The 20632-nt window shown below is 42.2% G+C and overlaps 1 protein-coding gene across 2 annotated transcripts in view; it reads left to right on the plus strand.

The window, feature by feature from the left end:
• LOC121004318 (protein phosphatase Slingshot homolog) overlaps positions 1-20632 on the plus strand; it is a 230107-nt gene that overhangs the window by 121729 nt on the left and 87746 nt on the right. Inside the window, exon 11 of one of the 2 annotated variants that reach the window (XM_040436503.1) lies at positions 11363-11509. The exons of the other annotated variant lie outside the window; for it this stretch is intronic. Coding sequence (XP_040292437.1) covers positions 11363-11509 — 147 coding nt within the window. The remainder of the gene's footprint in view (positions 1-11362; positions 11510-20632) is intronic. 2 annotated transcript variants of the gene reach the window in all.

Raw genomic sequence — 20632 nt, forward strand, 5'->3', positions numbered from 1 at the left:
TGCAGGAGGATCTACTAGCACTGAACCGAGCTGTCACGGAAGAGGAGGCCCTGGAGGTAATTAGGAGTTAGAGTAATGGGAAGGCCCCAGTTCCCGACGGTTATACCAATTAATTTTATAAAGTTATGGCCCCAAACGTAACTAAAGCACTTGCACAACTATATAATGAGATATTACAAGGACACCAGATACCCACTGATATAAATACAGCCTATATAAAGGTCTTACCCAAAGAGGGGAAAGATAGTATGCTGGCATCGTCATATCGTCCCATCTATCTTATAGACAATGACCTAAAATACCTCTCAAAATTGCTAGCAGATAGGCTAGCAAATTTCCTACCAAAGCTTATCTCTCCTTACCAAGTAGGATTCGTACATGGTAGGTCAGCTGTTTACAACATCCTAACAGTAATGGCGTTACTAGATGACATTAGGGCCAACCCACGACTTCACCGATCTCCAGCTCTACTAGCTATTGATGCCGAGAAGGCTTTTGATAATGTGAGCTGGAGATGGCTGAATGAGGTGCTAGACGCCATGGGGTTCTCAGGAGAATTCCGCACATATATAACATCCCTATATAGTGCACCGAGGGCTAGGGTCTCTATTCCGGGCTTCTTATCAGATCCCTTTCAGTTACAAAAAGGCACCAGACAAGGGTGTCCGTTATCTCCCTTGCTCTTTAATATCGCATTGGAACCGCTCTCGAAAGCAATGCGAGACAACGTTTCAATCAGAGGCATATATATAGGCTCCCAGACCCTAACACTTGTTTGCTAATGATTTGCTGGTGTTCTTAGCCCATCCCAGATCTGACGCCCCGGTGCTCTTCGATCTCCTCTCCTATTTTGGCCGATTATCAGGCTTTAGAGTTAATACGACCAAATCTGAATTGCTAGATTTGTCCCCTCCTCAGAGCAAGAAGGAGGCCGCTCAGATGGAAGTTCCTGTATTGATGGCCTGTATTGATGGCCACCAATACATCAAATACCTGGGTATAAAGATTGGTAGAACTTCGGATTTGCTTTATTCTTTAAACTTATCCTCCTGTTAATTAAGAAAATTGTAGCAGAACTGACATTGTAGCGGAATTTACCTATATCCTTTCTGGGCAGGTACTATATGATAAAAATGATGAGCTTCAGCAAGCTCCTTTTATCCCATGCAGACCTTGCCACTCCTTCTGAAGCATACTGACGTCCACCAACTATTACAGGCATTTCGCTCCTTTATTTGGCAGAATAAGAGGAGTAGAATATCTATGCGGACACTAATTAGACTTAAGTCAAGAGGGGGACTAGGTTTTCCGGACATTAGAAAATATAACTTAGCCAGTTTGAGACATGGTCTGGATTGGATGCAGGATTCAGTTCTCCATGTGGAAAAAGAACTAGTTAAACCCTGGAGACTGAACGCACTATTACATACTAAGTTTTCTCGATTGCCTCCATCTGTAAAACAGAGTATCCTTCTTAGGCCTCATGCACAAGACCGTTGTGTGCATCCGTGTCCGTTGTTCCGTTTTCCGTGATTTTCTGCGGACCCATTGACTTTCAATGGGTCCGTTGAAAACTCGGTAAAAATGCACCGTTTGTCATCCGCATCAGTGATCCGTGTTTCCTGTCCGTCAAAAAAATATGACCTGTCCTATTTTTTTGATGGACAACGGTTCGCGGAACCATTCAAATCAATGAGTCCGTGAAAAAACACTGAGGCACACAAGATTGTCATCCGTGTCCGTAGGCTACTTTTGCACAGACTGATCCGCAGATCCGTCTGCATAACCGCTTTTTCAGATCTGAGTTTTCACATCGTGAAAACTCAGATCCGACAGTATATTCTAACACAGAGGAGTTCCCATGGTGATGGGGACGCTTCAAGTTAGAATATACTAAGAACTGTGTACATAACTGCCCCCTGCTGCCTGGCAGCACCAGATCTCTTACAGGGGGCTGTGATCTGCACAATTAACCCCTCCGGTGCCGCACCTGAGGGGTTAATTGTGCGCATCATAGCCCCCTGTAAGAGATCGGGTGCTGCCAGGAAGACCCCCCTCCCTCCCCAGTATTAAATTTATTGGTGGCCAGTGTGGCCCCCCTCCCTCCCTCCACTGTATTAAATTCATTGGTGGCCAGTGCGGCCCCCCCCTCCCTCCCTCCCCTGTATTAAATTCATTGGTGGCCAGTGCGTCCCCCCTCCCTCCCCTGTATTAAATTCATTGGTGACCAGTGCGGCCCCCCCCTCCCTCCCTCCCCTGTATTAAATTCATTGGTGGCCAGTGCGGCCTCCCCTCTCTCCCCCCCCCCCCCATTAAAATCACTTACCAGTAGGAGGAGCGCCCGGCCGGTCACAGACAGTGCAGGTAAGTATAATGCTTCTAAAATTGCTAAGTAACCATGGCAGCCAGGACTGCAGTAGCGTCTTGGCTGCCATGGTAACCAATTGGAGCCCCAGCGATTAAACTGGGACTCCGATCGGAACTCTCCGCTGCCACCAGTGATGGGGGGGGATTTTAATTAGGGGGGGGAGAGGGGAGGCCGCACTGGCCACCAATGAATTTAATACAGGGGAGGGGGGGCCGCACTGGCCACCAATTAATTTAATACTGGGGAGGGAGGAGGCCGCACTGGCCACCAATGAATTTAATACTGGGGAGGGAGGGGGGCCGCACTGGCCACCAATGAATTTAAAACTGGGGAGGGAGGGGGGTCTGGCCCCTGCTGCCTGGTAGCACCTGATCTCTTACAGGGGGCTATGATATGCACAATTAACCCCTCAGGTGCGGCACCTGAGGGGTTAATTGTGCGGATCACAGCCCCCTGTAAGAGATCGGGTGCTGCCAGGCAGCAGGGGGCAGTCATGTTCACAGTTCTTAGTATATTCTAACTTGAAGCGTCCCCATCACTATGGGAACGCCTCTGTGTTAGAATATACTGTCGGATCTGAGTTTTCACGATCTAACTCAAATCCGATGGTATATTCTAACATAGAGGCGTTCCCATGGTGATGGGAACGCTTCAAGTTAAAATATACCATCGGATTGGAGAAAACTCTGATTCGATGGTATATTAATAGGGACTCCTAACTTTACATTGAAAGTCAATGGGGGACGGATCCGTTTGCAATTGCACCATATTGTGTCAACGTCAAACTGATCCGTCCCCATTGACTTGCATTGTAAGTCAGGACGTATCAGTTTGGCTCCGCACGGCCAGGCGGACACCAAAATGACTTTTTTTTACTTTCCTTCATGTCTGGTGATCCTCCAAAAATCAAGGAAGACACACTGAAACAGAAACGGATCACAGAACAACGGAACCCTGTTTTGCGGACCGTGAAAAAATAATATTGTGTGAATGAGGCCTTAGGGATACTATCGCGACTTGGAGACCAACCAGGAAAATTTTTGACCTTCCTTGTGGGATCTCAAAAAACATGATGTTATGGGGTCACCCTGAATTTGAAGCTGCCACAACCAATAAACAATTGGTACAATGGGCGCAGAAGGGTATATCAAAGGTCAGTCACATGTGGAAGCAAGAAGGACGAAAATTATCTAACTTTCAAGAGGTACAATCCACATATGGAATACCTCCGAACCATTTTTTAACATACTACCAGGTTAAGGCTTTCATACAAGCAAAAGCGAGAGATTTGACTAAAGAGTTCTTACCTGGCCTTTTTGATACATTACTGGGTGGTGCGGGGAGCCAGAAAGACTTATCTTTCATTTATAGCTGTTTGAGAGAGGTGGAGAGAAAGATTTTCCTGACATGAACCTCCCTGACCAGCTACTGGAGGGATGGGACAGGATTAGGAAAATAGTTACCAATGAGATATGGAGAGAAACCTATTAGAGGTAACTAGGGATTTTAGGACGGTAGACAATCTATTAGTGCAATTTGCAGGGAGAAATAAAGGGAGAGCGGCCTCAAGAGCCTCCATTGCTAGATGGATCAAGCAAACCATCCATAACTGTTAGGTCCCTTTCACACGAGCGCGTTTTCCGCGCGGGTGCAATGCGTGACGTGAACGCATAGCACCCGCACTGAATCCTGACCCATTCATTTCAATGGGTCTGTGTACATGAGCGTTGTTTTTCACGCATCAGTTCTGCGTTGCGTGAAAATCGCAGCATGTTCTATATTCAGCGTTTTTCACGCAGCCCTTGCCCCATAGAAGTGAATGGGGCTGCGTGAAAAACGCATTGCATCCGCAAGCAAGTGCGGGTGCGATGCGTTTTTCACTGATGGTTGCTAAGAGATGTTGTTTGTAAACCTTCAGTTTTCTATCACGCGCGTGAAAAACTCATCAAAACGCATTGCACCCGCGCGGAAAAAACTGAACGCAGTCGCAGACAAAACTGACTGAACTTGCTTGCAGAATAGTGCGAGTTTCACTGAACGCACCCTGAACGCATCCGGACCTAATCCGTCACGCTCGTGTGAAAGGGGCCTTACAGACTCCAGAACCTTCCTTGTCCGATAAATCCGATAGCCTCTTCCTACGCAGAAAAAGCAGGTGCTTCCTTGGAACAGATATGTACAGCAGCGACCTGGTCTAACATTCATACCTTTGTAAGACACTATAGACTGTACCTGTCAGGATCGTTTGGTAGTAAGCTCCTTCAATCCATAGCTCCCCTCCTAACTGATTAATCTGGTCGTTCTCCACCTGCCGTCATGGTGGTGAATTGGGAAAAACTGAATTAGACTTACCAGTAATTCCTTTTCCTTGAATCCACCATGACAGCACAGTATTCCCACCCAAAAAAATAAATATATATATTTATAGTTAAAAACATTATAAATAATAATAATATACACTCACCTAAAGAATTATTAGGAACACCCTACTAATACGGTGTTGGACCCCCTTTTGCCTTCAGAACTGCCTTAATTCTACGTGGCATTGATTCAACAAGGTGCTGATAGCATTCTTTAGAAATGTTGGCCCATATTGATAGGATAGCATCTTGCAGTTGATGGAGATTTGAGGGATGCACATCCAGGGCACGAAGCTCCCGTTCCACCACATCCCAAAGATGCTTTATTGGGTTGAGATCTGGTGACTGTGGGGGCAATTTTAGTACAGTGAACTCATTGTCATGTTTAAGAAACCAATTTGAAATGATTCGAGCTTTGTGACATGGTGCATTATCCTGCTGGAAGTAGCCATCAGAGGATGGATACATGTTCTCATTCTGTTTACGCCAAATTCGGACTCTACCATTTGAATGTCTCAACAGAAATCGAGACTCATCAGACCAGGCAACATTTTTCCAGTCTTCAACAGTCCAATTTTGGTGAGCTCGTGCAAATTGTAGCCTCTTTTTCCTATTTGTAGTGGAGATGAGTGGTACCCGGTGGGGTCTTCTGCTGTTGTAGCCCATCCGCCTCAAGGTTGTGTGTGTTGTGGCTTCACAAATGCTTTGCTGCATTCCTCTGTTGTAACGAGTGGTTATTTCAGTCAACGTTGCTCTTCTATCAGCTTGAATCAGTCAGCCCATTCTCCTCTGACCTCTAGCATCCACAAGGCCTTTTTAGCCCTCAGGACTGCCGCATACTGGATGTTTTTCCCTTTTCACACCATTCTTTGTAAACCCTAGAAATGGTTGTGCGTGAAAATCCCAGTAACTGAGCAGATTGTGAAATACTCAGACCGGCCCGTCTGGCACCAACAACCATGCCACGCTCAAAATTGCTTAAATCACCTTTCTTTCCCATTCTGACATTCAGTTTGGAGTTCAGGAGATTGTCTTGACCAGGACCACACCCCTAAATGCATTGAAGCAACTGCCATGTGATTGGTTGACTAGCTAATTGCATTAATGAGAAATAGAACAGGTGTTCCTAATAATTCTTTAGGTGAGTGTATATAGGGATTAAACCCGAGATGTTATAGTAATCTGGTAAACACTGAGGAGGATGAAGGGCGGGGGCTATTTAACCTTTCTCTGTTTCCTGCCCCTACAGAGGTCAGGAGTCAATCTCCTCCTGCCATCATGTTAGATTCAAGGAAAAGGAATCACCAGTAAGTCTAATTCAGTTTTTTTGTCACCCTACATAAAAAGTGCAACACCAAGCGATCAAAAAGGCATATGCCCCCCAAAGTAGTACCAATCAAACCTTCAACTTATCCCGCACAAAATTTGCCTCTACATAAAACAATTGGGCAAAAAAATAAAAAAACTATGGCTCTCAAAGAATATGGAGACACTAAAACATGATTTTTTTTTTTTGTTTCAAAACCGCTTTTATTGTGTTAAAAGTGAAAAAAATAAAAATAAATGTAGGTATTAGGTATTGCCACATCCGTAACGACCTGCTGTATAAAAATATCACATGACCTAACCCCTCAGGTGAAAAATAAAATAAAAACTGTCAAAAAAGGCATTTTTTTGTCACCATACATCACAAAAAATGTAATACCAAGCGATCAAAAAGTCATACACACCCCAAAATAGTACCAATCAAACAGTCATCTCATCCTGAAAAAAAAATGAGCCTCTACATAGGACAGTCGCCCAAAAAATAAAAACATTATTGCTTTCAGAATATGGAGACACTAAAAAAATCTTTTTTTTTTTCAAAAATGTTTTATGTAAAACTGAAACAAACATACCCATATTTGGTATTGTCGTGTCCATAACAACCTGCTCTATAAAAATAGGAGAGAGATGAAGAGAAAAAAATCACGGTATGGCGCCTACCACTAATAAAATGTAGTAGATGCTAAGGTGCAAAATATCCCAAAATAAGGGAAAAAAAGTATAAAAGCTGTTATATATATTAGTTAAAAGCCCCTATGGGGTCACAAGAAGCAACTAGTATATAAAAAATAGAGTAAAAGGTGGTTGACACCGAAACTCACTTCACCAGGGCGGGGTGTAGCCTACCTGATTTATTCACCTATTAAAGGGATTATACCTGAAGACCCCTGGTGTGGACTGCCGTTTTTCCAACTACTCTACGTACGAACGAGGCGAGGGAGGTGGTTGTATTGGGTGTCTTGAGCTTTATCTCTCTACATTCCTCCCTGGTGAAGTGAGTTTCGGTGTCAACCACCTTTTACTCTATTTTTTATATACTAGTTGCTTCTTGTGACCCCATAGGGGCTTTTAACTAATATATATAACAGCTTTTATACTTTTTTTCCCTTATTTTGGGATATTTTGCACCTTAGCATCTACTACATTTTATTAGCGGTAGGCGCCATTTGGTGATTTTTTCTCTTCATCATCTCTCTCCGGTTTTACTATACTGCTTTCTTGCAGATAGTTCATCACCTAGGCTGGCCTGCTCTTTGGACTTCTATTTCCGATTTAGTAGAACTTATACTTTACTACTCTATTTTATTTTCCCCACTCCACTGTGTCCTTTACCTCTGGCGCCCTGTGTGTTCATCCCATATCTCCTACTTTAGGAGTACAGGATTAATCCTCTCTTTTTTTTCTCCCTACCTCAATTCTATAAAAATAGCACATGATTTAACCTATCAAATGAACATTGTAAAAAACAAAAAATAAAAACTGTGCCAAAACAGCTATTGTTTGTTACCCTGCCTAACAAAAAGTGTAATATGCAGCAAGCAAAATGTGCCCTAAAATAGTACCAACAAAACTGCCACCTTATCCCATAATTTCCAAAATGGTGTCGCTTTTTTGGAGTTTCTACTCTAGGGGTGCATCAGGGGTCTTCAAATGTGACATGGCAACTTAAAATTATCCCGTTGAATTCTGCCCTCCAAAAACCATATGGCACTCCTTTCCTTCTGCGCCCTTCCATGTGCCCATACAGCAGTTTATGATCACAAATGGAGTGTTTCTGTAAACTACAGAATCGGGGTAATAAATATTGAGTTTTGTTTGGCTGTACCCTTGCTTTGTTACCGAAAAAAAATTGATTAAAATAGAAAATCTGCCAAAAAAGTGAAATTCTGAAATTTCATCTACATTTTCCTTTAATTCTTGTGGAACACATAAAGGGTTAAGAAAGTTAGTAAAATCAGTTTTGAATACCTTGAGGGGTGTCGTTTCTAAAATGGGGCCATTTATGGGTGGTTTCTATTATGTAAGCCCCACAGTGACTTCATAACTTTGGAAAAATTTCAAGATTTGCTTCTAAACTTCAAAGCGTTCTAATGTCTCAAAAAAATAAAATACCATTCACAAAATGATCCAAACATAAAGTAGACATATAGGAAATGTGAAGTAATAACTATTTTATGAGGTATCGCTATCTGTTTTAAAAGCGGAGAGATTTAAATTTGGAAAGTTGCAGATTATTCAACATTTTTAAATTAGGGATTTTTATTATTAACTGAAATTAACTGAAATTTACCACTATCATGAAGTACAATGTGTCACAAGAAAACAGTCTCAGAATGGCTTGGATAAGTAAAAGTGTTCCCAAGTTATAAAGTGACAAATGTCAAATTTCTAAAAGACTTCCTGGTTCTTAAAGGGGTTCTCCCATGACTAATGTAAAAACTGAAAATTGGACATCATACAGTACATGACAACCTCTTTTTGACAAAGCTAGAACCAGCCCTGTACCTCACATGGATCCAGAGATCTCTCATTGCTCTGCTAGACTTTTATCAAGCTGGCAGCTCAAGGGGAGTGTCTCTTCTGCTTCAGCTCAGGAGGCAGCTAAAGGATGAAACTGATAATGTGGGGCCTTCTCAGTGAGCAGGTCAAAGAAATAAGAAAAAAAACAAACAGCAGGTGGCTCTATACAGATACATTTTATTGAACAACTCAGTGGCTATGCTAAATTTTAATTACATGCAATTACAAAAGTATTCAGATCCAGGTGCTGGTTTGAAAACTAGAATATTTTTTGTAGGACAACCCCTTTAACCACCTTCAGTCCGCAGGTTGACTATAAACGTCCGGGAGGTTGATCTCTATCTCTGAAAGGACGTTTCTGAACGTCCATTCAGAGATCGCAGCTGCACACTAATCGTGCAGCTGCAGAGCGGGTGACAGCAGGGCAACCCTGAGAAAAGGCAGGTTCCCAGGTGTCCCTTACTTCTAGATCACTGTATACAGAGCAGGAAGTGCTGTGTATACAGAGCAGGAAGTGCCTGTCCCGGCCCGGCGGTCAAGAGTGTAGGAGCTGTCGGGTCTGTCGGCGCTGTGTTCTGCTGTACAGCCTCTTTGGGGGGTGTATTTCCCCTGTAACTGGGGCTACTATGTACGCCCCAGTTATAGGAGAAATCAATAGTGGGGGGGGGGGGGGGGGGAGTGAAGTTAAATGTCTCCCAGAGGTCTTGTATGACCTTATGGGGAACGCAAAGTGTAAAATAAAATAAAAGGTTTCACATGTAAAAAATAAAATTCCCCAAGTAAGGAATTAAAAAAATAAATAAAATAGACCTATTTGGTATTGCCACGTCCGTAACAACCAGCTCTATAATATCACATGACCTAACTCCTCAGGTGAACACCCTAAAAAAAAAAAAAATTTTTTTGTCACATTACATTACAAAAAGTGCAACACCAAGTGATCAAAAAAGCGTATGTCCCACAAAATGGTACCAATAAAACAGTCTCCTCATCCCGCAAAAAATTAGACCCTAACTAAGATAATCGGTCAAAAAATTAAAAAGCTATGGCTCTCAGACTATGGAGACACTAAAACATCATTTTTGAGGTTTAAAAAATGCTATTATTGTGTAAAACTTTAATAAATTAAAAGTATACATATTGGGTATCGCCGCGTCCGTAATGATCTGCTCTATAAAAATGTCACATAACCTAACCCCTCAGATGAACTCTGTAAAAATAAATAAATAAAACCTGTGCTAAAACAACAAATTTTGTGGTCACCTTGCCCCATAAAGTGTTATAATGAATGATCAAAAAATCATATGTACCCAAAAATGGTACCAATAAAAACGTCAACTCTGCCTGCACAAAACGATTGGCAGAAAAATAAAAAAATTATGGTGTTCAGAAAATGGAGACACAAAAACATAATTTTTTTTCAAAAATGATTTATTATGTAAAACTAAAACAAAGAAAGTAGACCTATTTGATATCATTGCATCCGTAATAACCTGCTCTATAAAAATAGTGCATGATCTAACCTGTCAGATGAATGTTGTAAAAAAATAAAAACTGTGCCAAAACAGAAATTTTTTCGTTACCTTGCCTCACAAAAAGCCTAATATAGCGCTATTAAAAATATGTACCCCAAAATAGTACCAATAAAACTGGCATCTTATCCCCTAGTTTCCAAAATGGGGTCACTTTGTGGGAGTTTCTACTGTAGGGGTGCATCAGGGGGCTTCAAATGGGACATGGCATCTAAAAACCAGTTCAGCAAAATCTGCCTTCCAAAAACCATATGGTGCTCATTTTCTTCTGCGCCCTGCCATGTGCCCTTACATCAGTTTACGACCACATATGGGGTGTTTCCGTAAACCGCAAAATCAGGGTAATAAATATTGAGTTTTGTTTGGCTTTTAACCCTTGATGTCTTAAAGAAATAAATGGATTAAAATGGAAAATCTGCCAAAAAAGTGAAATTTTTAAATTTGATCTCCATTTTCCTTTAATTCTTGTGGAACACCTAAAGGGTTAACAAAGTTTGTAAAATCAGTTTTGAGTAAGTTGAGGGGTGTAGTTTCTACAATGGGGTCATTTATGGGGTTATCCACTATGAAAGCCCCACAAAGTGACTTCAGACCTGAACTTGTCCTTTAAAAAGTGGGTTTTGGCAATTTTCTTAAAAATTTTAAAAATTGCTTCTAAAATTCTAAGCCTTCTAACATCCTAAAAAAATTAAATGACATTTACAAAATGATGCCAACTTAAAGTAGACATATGGGGAATGTTAAGTAATAAATATTTTATGAGGTATCACTTTTTGTTTTAAAAGCGGAGAAATTGAAATTTTGAAAATTGTGAATTTTTCAAAATGTTTGGTTAATTTGGGATTTTTTGGCTAAATAAAAGTTTAAATATATTGACTCCAATTTAAGACCATCATGAAGTACAATGTGTCAAGGCAAACAATCTCTGAATGACTTGGATAAGTAAAAGTGTTCAAAAGCTATTACCACATAAAGTGACATATGTCAGATTTTCAAAATTAGGCCTGGCCAGGAAGGGGGCAAATGGCCCAGATGTGAAGTGGTTAAGGTGAAAAATAGCATGGTCCTGAAGGGGTTAAAGTGGACCTGCTAGTTCTCTCGGTTTTAGTAAATACTTATAAGTCTCGTCCGGGAGGTTTCCTGTATGGGCACATAAAATGACCTCAAACACAAGTGAACTCTAGCAAATTACCATTTCAGCTGTTTGCATGCACATTACTCAAACATATTTTTTTTTTATTTATTTTTTTACTCAGGGTCACACACATACTAAATGTCACTCGTGAAATTGATAACTTCTTTCCTGAAACATTTACTTATTTAAACATCCGAGTCCTGGATGAAGAGAGCACAAACCTTCTACAGTATTGGAAGGAGACGCACCGTTTCATCTCCATCGCCAGGTAGGTCTAAATTGTACAGAGATGGAGAACAAAGCTAAATTACTCTTCTTGGTTAACCAAAGCATGCTTCTTGTGCTTGTCATAGACCTGCGAGTAATTTGACAGACTGGCAGTGGGAGTTTATTTTGATATTATTTGCAATATCAATCAATGTGAATGAGGAAGTACTGTAGTTCCTTAGTAAGGTCAAAGCTACCTACATTTATACTGTGCTAGCAAAGCCAAATTTCATTGAGTAAATAACCTAAGTAACTGATTCTCTATAGCACATGTCTCTAATAGAATAAAACAAAGCCACTCCAGTTGCTACAGCCAATTGCTGTCAGTTACTTTGTGAGGGCGGAGTAATTAAAACTCTCACTAGGGCTCCTGCTATCAGATCAGGCAGTAGAAAGCACTAAACATGCTCTCTTCATTTGCCTCTGGTGTTTTTTTTTGTACCAATAAAAAATTGTAAGTGCAAGCGTTTTGTTTTTTTCTTGCACTTGCGTTTTTGCTGCATTTTTTATTTTTTTTGTATAAGGGTACTTTCACACTTGCGTTTTTCTTTTCCGGCACTGAGTTCCGTCAAAAGGGCTCAATGCCGGAAAAGAAGTGATCAGTTATATCATTCTGAATGGAGAGCATTCCGTTCAGGATGTCTTCAGTTCAGTCTTTTTGACTGATCAGGCAAAAGATAAAACCACAGCATGCTACAGTTTTATCTCCAGCCAAAAAAAATTGAAGACTTGTCTGAACGCCGGATCCTGCATTTTTTTTCCATAGGAATGTATTAGTGCCAGATCTGGCATTCAAAATACCGGAAAGCTGGATCAGTCCATGCGCAGACCGAAAAAAAGGTGAAAAAATAAATGCCAGATCCGTTTTGCCGGATGATACCGGAAAGACTGATCCGGCACTTCAATGCATTTTTCTGACTGATCAGGCATTTTTAAGACTGATCAGGATCCTGATCAGTCTTACAAATGCCATCAGTTGGCATACATTTTGCCTAGAGTTGTTGCGGGTATCGAAATTTCGATACCCAATCGATACTTTTGTCCCGGTATTGATACGATACCGGGATTTCCATTTTTTTATACTGGGCTGCGCTACTGCGCAGGCTAGTATCACAGAACATGAGCGCGCTGCTGTCGGCGCGCTCATGTTCCCTCAGCAGCACATGGGAGAAGGAAGCAGTCTCTCCCTCCCCCTGTGCTGCCGCTGCCACCAATGAGAAGAGAGGGGTGGAGGAGGGGCAGGCGCACTGCACCACCAATGATACGACTTTTCCTGGGTCTGGACTTAGTTAAGTATTAGGCTACACAGAGCGGCGCCCAGAGATGTCCCAGCACTTACTATTATTCCTGTGCGCCGCTCCGTTCGCCCGCCGTGCCCCATTACTGGCTCCTGCTCCATATGCCAATTACTATTGGAGCAATGGGGAGGAGACAGCAGCTTCTCTAGGGGGCGTTCCTTCTCCCTGGCTGTAGCGCTGTCCAATCACAGCGCAGGGAGAAGGAACGCCCACTAGAGAAGCTGCTTTCTCCTCCCCATCGCTCCGATAGTAGTAATTGGCATAAGGAGCAGGAGACAGTAACGGGGGCACAGCGGGTGAATGGAGCAGCGCCCAGGAATAATAGTAGGTGCAGGGAGATCCCTGGGCGCCGCTCTATGTATCCTGGTAACTTAACTAAGTCCGAACCCACGAAAGTAACTTTTAATACAGAAGGCAGGTGCCGGCAGCGGAATGACATTGCGGCACCTAAAGGGGTTAACTGCCACTGATTTGCTGCCAGTACCAGCTTCCTGTATTAAAGGTTAATTATCATTGGTGGCGCAGTGCGCACCCCCCCCCCCCCCCCAAGTATTCAAATCATTGGTGGCAGTGGCTACAGGGTCCCCTACGCTCCTCTTCATTGGTGGCAGTGGTAGTTCTGATCGGAGCCCCAGCAGTGTAATCCTGGGGCTCCGATCAGTTACCACGGCAGTCAGGACGCTCCTGAAGCCCTGGCTGCCATAGTCGGCTCCCTGCTGCTGTGTGCACTATGCACTGGGCAGCAGGGAGAGTGTAAAGTCCTATTCACCCTGATAGAGCTCTCAGGGTGAATAGGACAAGGGATGAAAAAATCCCCGGTTCTAGCCCATAAGGGGGGGAAAAAGTTTTAAAAAAAACACACCAAAATATTAAGTATAAATTACATATAAAATATATAAACAATAAATAAATATATCACATATCCCTACGTCCGAAAAGTCCAAACTATAGAATAGAAAAAAAATCTATGCGGTGAATGCCGGAACAGAAAAAAAACAAAACTGTGCGATTCGCCATTTTTTAAAAATGCGGAATGCACGTGGCTTTTTTGGTTTCTTTTTTTCGAATGGTATTGAGTATCGCAAAACTTTTTTGTGGAATCGAAATCCAATCAAAAATTTGGTATCGCAACAACTCTAGTTTTGCCGGATCTGGCAGGCAGACGGAACTGCTTGCCGGATCACTCTGCCGCAAGTGTGAAATTAGCCTAATTCTGACATTTTGTGCACACATTTGGGGTAAATAACAAACTGGTGAAAAGTACAGTTGTGGCCAAAAGTTCTGAGAATGACACAAATATTAGTTTTCACAAAACGTGCTGCTAAACTGCTTTTAGATCTTTGTTTCAGTTGTTTCTGTGATGTAGTGAAATATAATTGCACGCACTTCATACGTTTCAAAGGCTTTTATCGACAATTACATGACATTTATGCAAAGAGTCAGTATTTGCAGTGTTGGCCCTTCTTTTTCAGGACCTCTGCAATTCGACTGGGCATGCTCTCAATCAACTTCTGGGCCAATTCCTGACTGATAGCAACCCATTCTTTCATAATCACTTCTTGGAGTTTGTCAGAATTTGTGGGTTTTTGTTTGTCCACCCCCCTCTTGAGGATTGACCACAAGTTCTCAATGGGATTAAGATCTGGGAAGTTTCCAGGCCATGGACCCAAAATGTCAACGTTTTGGTCCCCGAGCCACTTAGTTATCACTTTTGCCTTATGGCACGGTGCACCATCGTGCTGGAAAATGCATTGTTCCTCACCAAACTGTTGTTGGATTGTTGGAAGAAGTTGCTGTTGGAGGGTGTTTTGGTACCATTCTTTATTCATGGCTGTGTTTTTGGGCAAAATTGTGAGTGAGCCCACTCCCTTGGATGAGAAGCAACCCCACACATGAATGGTCTCAGGATGCTTTACTGTTAGCATGACACAGGACTGATGGTAGCGCTCACCTTTTCTTCTCCGGACAAGCCTTTTTCCAGATGCCCCAAACAATCGGAAAGAGGCTTCATCGGAGAATATGACTTTGCCCCAGTCCTCAGCAGACCATTCACCAAACTTTCTGCAGAAGATCAATCTGTCCCTGATGTTTTTTTTGGAGAGAAGTGGCTTCTTTGCTGGCCTTCTGGACACCAGGCCATCTGCCAAAAGTCTTCGCCTCACTGTGCGTGCAGATGCGCTCACACCTGCCTGCTGCCATTCCTGAGCAAGCTCTGCACTGGTGGCACTCCGATCCCGCAGCTGAATCCTCTTTAGGAGACGATCCTGGCGCTTGCTGGACTTTCTTGGACGCCCTGAAGCCTTCTTAACAAGAATTGAACCTCTTTCCTTGAAGTTCTTGATGATCCTATAAATTGTTGATTGAGGTGCAATCTTAGTAGCCACAATATCCTTGCCTGTGAAGCCATTTTTATGCAACGCAATGATGGCTGCACGCGTTTCTTTGCAGGTCACCATGGTTAACAATGGAAGAACAATGATTTCAAGCATCACTCTCCTTTTAACATGTCAAGTCTGCCATTTTAACCCAATCAGCCTGACATGATGATCTCCAGCCTTGTGCTCGTCAACATTCTCACCTGAGTTAACAAGACGATTACTGAAATGATCTCAGGAGGTCCTTTAATGACAGCAATGAAATGCAGTGGAAAGTTTTTTGGGATTAAGTTAATTTTCATGGCAAATAAGGACTATGCAATTAATCTGATCACTCTTCATAACATTCTGGAGTATATGCAAATTGCTATTATAAAAACTTAAGCAGCAACTTTTCCAATATTTATCTAATTCTCAAAACTTTTGGCCACGACTGTAGAACTGGCTTAGTTGCCCATAGCAACCAATCAGATTCCACCTTTCATTTTCCAAAGGAGCTGTCAAAAATGAAAGGTGAAATCTGATTGGTTGCTATGGGCAACTAAGCCAGTTCTACTTTACACCAGTTTGATAAATGACCCCAAATGTGTCTTACCACTAATGTTTTCTTGGTGGAATTTTTTCCCGAAAGGCAAGGTGTTTGCAAGATGCCTGAAAAAAATGCCAAGAGCTACAGCATGCTGCAGTCTTTAAAAGAAGCAAGAAAGACAAAAAAACGCCATAATAAACAAAAACGGCAGGAGCAAAAAAAAATTAAAAAATGCTTTTGCGGCTTGAGTTTCATGTTTCGCATACCGCTTCATCTGGTGTTTTTACAGCAAAAAATGCAAACGTGCAGAAAAATGTTAAGGGACCATCAGCTTGTTCCCTCACAGGATATTCGTGGTAAAGCTCCTTGGTAAACAAGATTTTAAAAGAAAGAACGAACTTAAAGGGCAGAATAAAGTAGAGACAGGTGAGTTGATTTCAGCGGTCGGTTATTTAAAAGTTAAAAGTAAGTGGTTGCCAAGAACCAACATCACAATCATTGCAGACTGGTTTTGGAAAAGAGTCCCAGCCACCTGAGAAGAGTCATGGTTATTCATGAATTCTTACTTCTACCTAGTTGTCTCTCTAGGAGAGAACTGCCAATCATCAGCAGATGGGTGGGGAGAGCAGAGCAGGAGATTATGGATAACCATGACTTTTCTCAAGTAGATGTGACTCTTTTCCAGGCCTGTGCTGCAATGATTATGATGCTGTTTCTCAGAAACCACTTATTTTTAGCTCATGTGTGACACACCGCTTAAATCAGCATTTCTGTCACTAATTTATGCTGCCCTCAGTAAGGTCAGCATAAAGTTGATGACAGGTTCCCTTTAAGAGAATGATGAACTAAAGGTTAACATGTACCACAGAATATCCCTTTCATAACTATTGTTAAAATAATACATGTGATATGTATTGAGTCCGTTCACACACAAAAGCTGTTAACTCCCATTTTGTCCCATCTCCACCATGAATATGCATACTCTTCTCGACTGAGTATTCATGTTTATTTTAATGGAGGAAAGTGTCTGGAGGCATCGTCTCTCTGGCATGAAGAAAAAATCAGGTATGTTGAAATGTAACATACAGATTTTTTTTATTTTCTCCTGACATATACTGTTGGGTAATAGTGTTGAGGTCGCCATTAGATTATCAGCTGATCCTACTAAGATTGGCAGGTTCTACCTACTTTTATCTAATTTCTATGGCCAGCTTAAAGGGGTTTACTAGCATAGCAAAAATTGGTGGCAGCAGGCTCAGAATGGTATAAAAACGTTAAAGAACTGATTCCACCCCAATCCCCCTCCCGTTGCTGTTGCGCCACTGCCTGGGTCCTTACTGCTCTCTACTTTCAGCTCCTGTCTCGACACATAGGAATTGGCTGCTCAGCCAATCACCGGTCATCGGCAACAAGGGGGTAACCCCTACCCCTGCAAGAAAGGAAGGTTTGTACACCACCATACAAGGGGATTCTTTAAGAGAATATGAACTCTCTGCCAGAGGAGGGTTTGATTTGAAGAGTTCAAAAGGGGCTTCAATGTATTTCCTGAGTGCAACAATGTTTAGTTATAATTGCTACACTACTGGAGATCATTTGTTAATGCAAGTGTTACGTAGGCGGCTTGTGCCTGCTGCTCTGATCAGGAACAGGTACTTCATCACTTACCCAGCTTCTTCTCATGCTGTGATGGTGCTTTGAACCCATTGTCCCACAGTGCATTCCTTCCAACAGGCTGTGACCTGTGCTTCCCCGTGAGGCTTCCTTGGTCTGTTCCTAGGGTGAGAGCTCTTAAAGGGCCAGTGTGCACACCCTAGTTTTCTTTATCCAGTGGTTTGTCACCTCTGGGTATTTAAGGGAACTTCCTCTATGGGAGGGTGCCTGAGCATTATCTTGTCTAGCTTGCTAGTTCCTGTGAAGCGGTACTGCTTTTTTCTGCTCATGTACCGACCACTCCCTGTTTACCAGTTCTGACTTTCCGCTTCCTGACCGAACCATTCCCTGTTTACCGTATTGACCCTTTGCTGCCTGACCTCAGACTAATTTCATGGATTCGCACATAAACTCTGCTTGCCCTGATCTGTTTCCTGACTGAGAATTGTCTGATCCCTATGTGTTTTTCACCAGTGTCTGTGAAGCCCATTGGTCAGCAGCCAACCTTATCCGGATTAATCCTTGAGGTAGTAGCCTGGTGGCTTCACTAAATCGAAGACCAGATCCCTTTGTAGAGGATGAAGATTAGCCCTAAGTAAAACTGGTTGGTTGGTGCAGCAGTTCCATACACACTGCCTGTAACACCAGGGAGATATTATTCCATATGTATTCAAGAAGGAACTTTTTTTTCCCCTAAGATAAAGAAAATTGGCTTATTCCTCATGAGGTTTTTTTTTTGTCTTCCTGTGACTCAATTTTGCAGGATGATGCACTACACTTTAATGGATAGAAGTCTTTTCTTTCAGTCTTACAAACTATGGGGGAGATTTATCAAACTGGTGTAAAGTAGAGTTACCCATAGCAACCCATAGCATACCCATAGTTACCCATAGCAACCAATCAGATTCCACCTTTCATTTTTCACAGCTCCTTTGAAAAGGTGAAATCTGATTGTTTATATGGGCAACTAAGCCAATTCTACTTCACACCAGTTTGATAAATCAATTCTTTGTTTTTAAGGCATTCTGAGCCCCATAACACCAATTTTTGTTGCATTGGACACCCCCTTTAAGGCTAGGACTTCACACCGACACTTTTATATATGACTACTAAACCTGGAGCTTACATTAGTTCAATCTTTCCCAATGTTTTTGGCAGCAGGGAATCCTAAAAGGAGATGTACTTTGCATGATTACCGAATCTAGAGAGCATGCACAGGATTGCAGAGCCAGACAAGAACTGATGATACCTTGCACATAATATTAGCATGATGTAACCAGCCCTTGGGGCCCTGGGAGTATGCAAATGTAGAGGGGTAGCCTCATCTCACTAATCGGATCCTTTCACTCAGCCAAAGTAAATCGAATGGACTCATTTCATTGCTTTATCGGAAGTGCCTCCTTTCATTGCAGTCGCTGTGATTGCGTAGTGCTTCTTACTGTGGTGGCTGGGATCATGGGAGTGCACATATTCATACACGCACAACGGCTCCTAGCCCTTCCATCGGTCTGCAACATATCTAGTTTCAATAGGAGGGATCTAGGGGATGTAGTGTAGCCTTGGAGCTGTTCCATGGATCTACTCTAAAAGTCTATAGCAGCATTGGGAACATGCGCACATAGACAGGAGGCATGATGCTTCATGATAGCGCCGCTTGCCTGTGCTGTCCAACAAGCAGATGGTACTTATTGACCAAAGTGGTAGGAAGTGGTGGGCTCCGGAGCAGGTGAACCAGGGACGTGGGACAACCACTTTAATAAAATAATATGGCTGTGCTTCTGAGTTGTCTGCTAAACAGCTACACAATATGTTACACAATAATCTCAGGTTGCTGTTTTTGTTTTTCACTTTCTCAGTTCTGATTGGACTTTCCCCCATCACTCCTGTAGTGTGATTGGCTAGATCAACCATGCTTCCTGTCAGGGGGGCTATGGCTACTGCTGCTGCTATATTCCTGTCCACTCTTCCTGCATCCTGTCTTTCTGATATTGACGTCATTCTGCCCTGGGATCAATTTTTGTCTGCTGTCTTCCCTGCTACTTCTTCACAGGGTTTGAGCTTGTTTTTGCTGTGCAGTTGCTGTGGTTTGTCTGTTTTCTGGTGTTAACTGCCATGATGCACATACTTTACTGCATAATTGTGTGTAAATGGTAAATTTGTTTGCTACCCAATATTTTATTTTTACTTGGTTAGAGTTACTCTTGAGGAATAATGAGTTTTTAGCAAGTGCTTACAGCTTGCCTCTCTAAACGAGATTCATACTTACCTGCTCCTCTTCGCGCTAGCGCTCCTGTGTTCATGCTCCAGTCCCCGCAGTGGTGACATCTGGCAAAACATGGGCATGATCACATGCTCCGCTGCAGTCATTGCAAGTGATCATGCCCATGTTTTGCCAAATGTCACTACTGCGGGGTACCGGAACATGGACAAAGCGGATGACCGTAGCGGTGGGGACCAGGATGAATTTTCTGTTTAGAGATGCAGGCTGTAGACACTTGCTAGAAAAATCATTATTACCAGAGAACCCCACTTTTCTTTATTTAAAATGTAAATCCTAATAATAATATTTTCTAATATATTTTTATTAATGGATTTTGCCTATTTTTACTAAAGAAATACTTCAGCTGTCCTAAGATCATTAGAATCATTCAGCAGTGTACAGATGTGTCAGTTTTTATGGGTTTCACTGTACTGATGGAATGGGGCTGCAATTGAGTGCTTCACAGATTGCTGCTCCCGCCTGTGCCATCTGATCTTGGCTAAGTCCTGGCACAGCACTTACTGATGCAGCCCCATTCCACCAGTGCAGTGGAATCCGTACACTGCTGACGTATACAAATGTATGGATTCTAAAGAGCTTAGGGGAGAGGAATTTTGGGTACCTATTTCTTTATTAAAACAATAAAATCCAAGTATATTAGAAACATTATTTTTTGACATTTGTCACAAAAAATCCACAGTGTGTGAAACCTTACTATTTGCTTCTTGTGTAGTGATATTTCCACCCATAAGAGAAAATAAGGGTCTCAGGTGTGGAATCTCTATACTGTCAACAGTAAATACTATTCTAAAACTGTACAAATGTGTAATTTATCCCACATCTTCAAGGTACAATATAGTCTCACCACAAGCATTCTTCTTTTGTCCAAGCCATCCTACTGCCCAAACAGGTGTCATGTGCGGGTGGGCTGTAAGCTTGCGTCCCAGCCAGGAAGTAAATTGAAATGGAAAGGCAGGCAACAATGGTTAAAGTTCATAAGATTAAAAAAATC

This window comes from Bufo bufo, chromosome 6 (genome assembly GCF_905171765.1).
Source record: "Bufo bufo chromosome 6, aBufBuf1.1, whole genome shotgun sequence".
In the NCBI taxonomy this organism is placed as follows: Eukaryota; Metazoa; Chordata; class Amphibia; order Anura; family Bufonidae; genus Bufo; species Bufo bufo.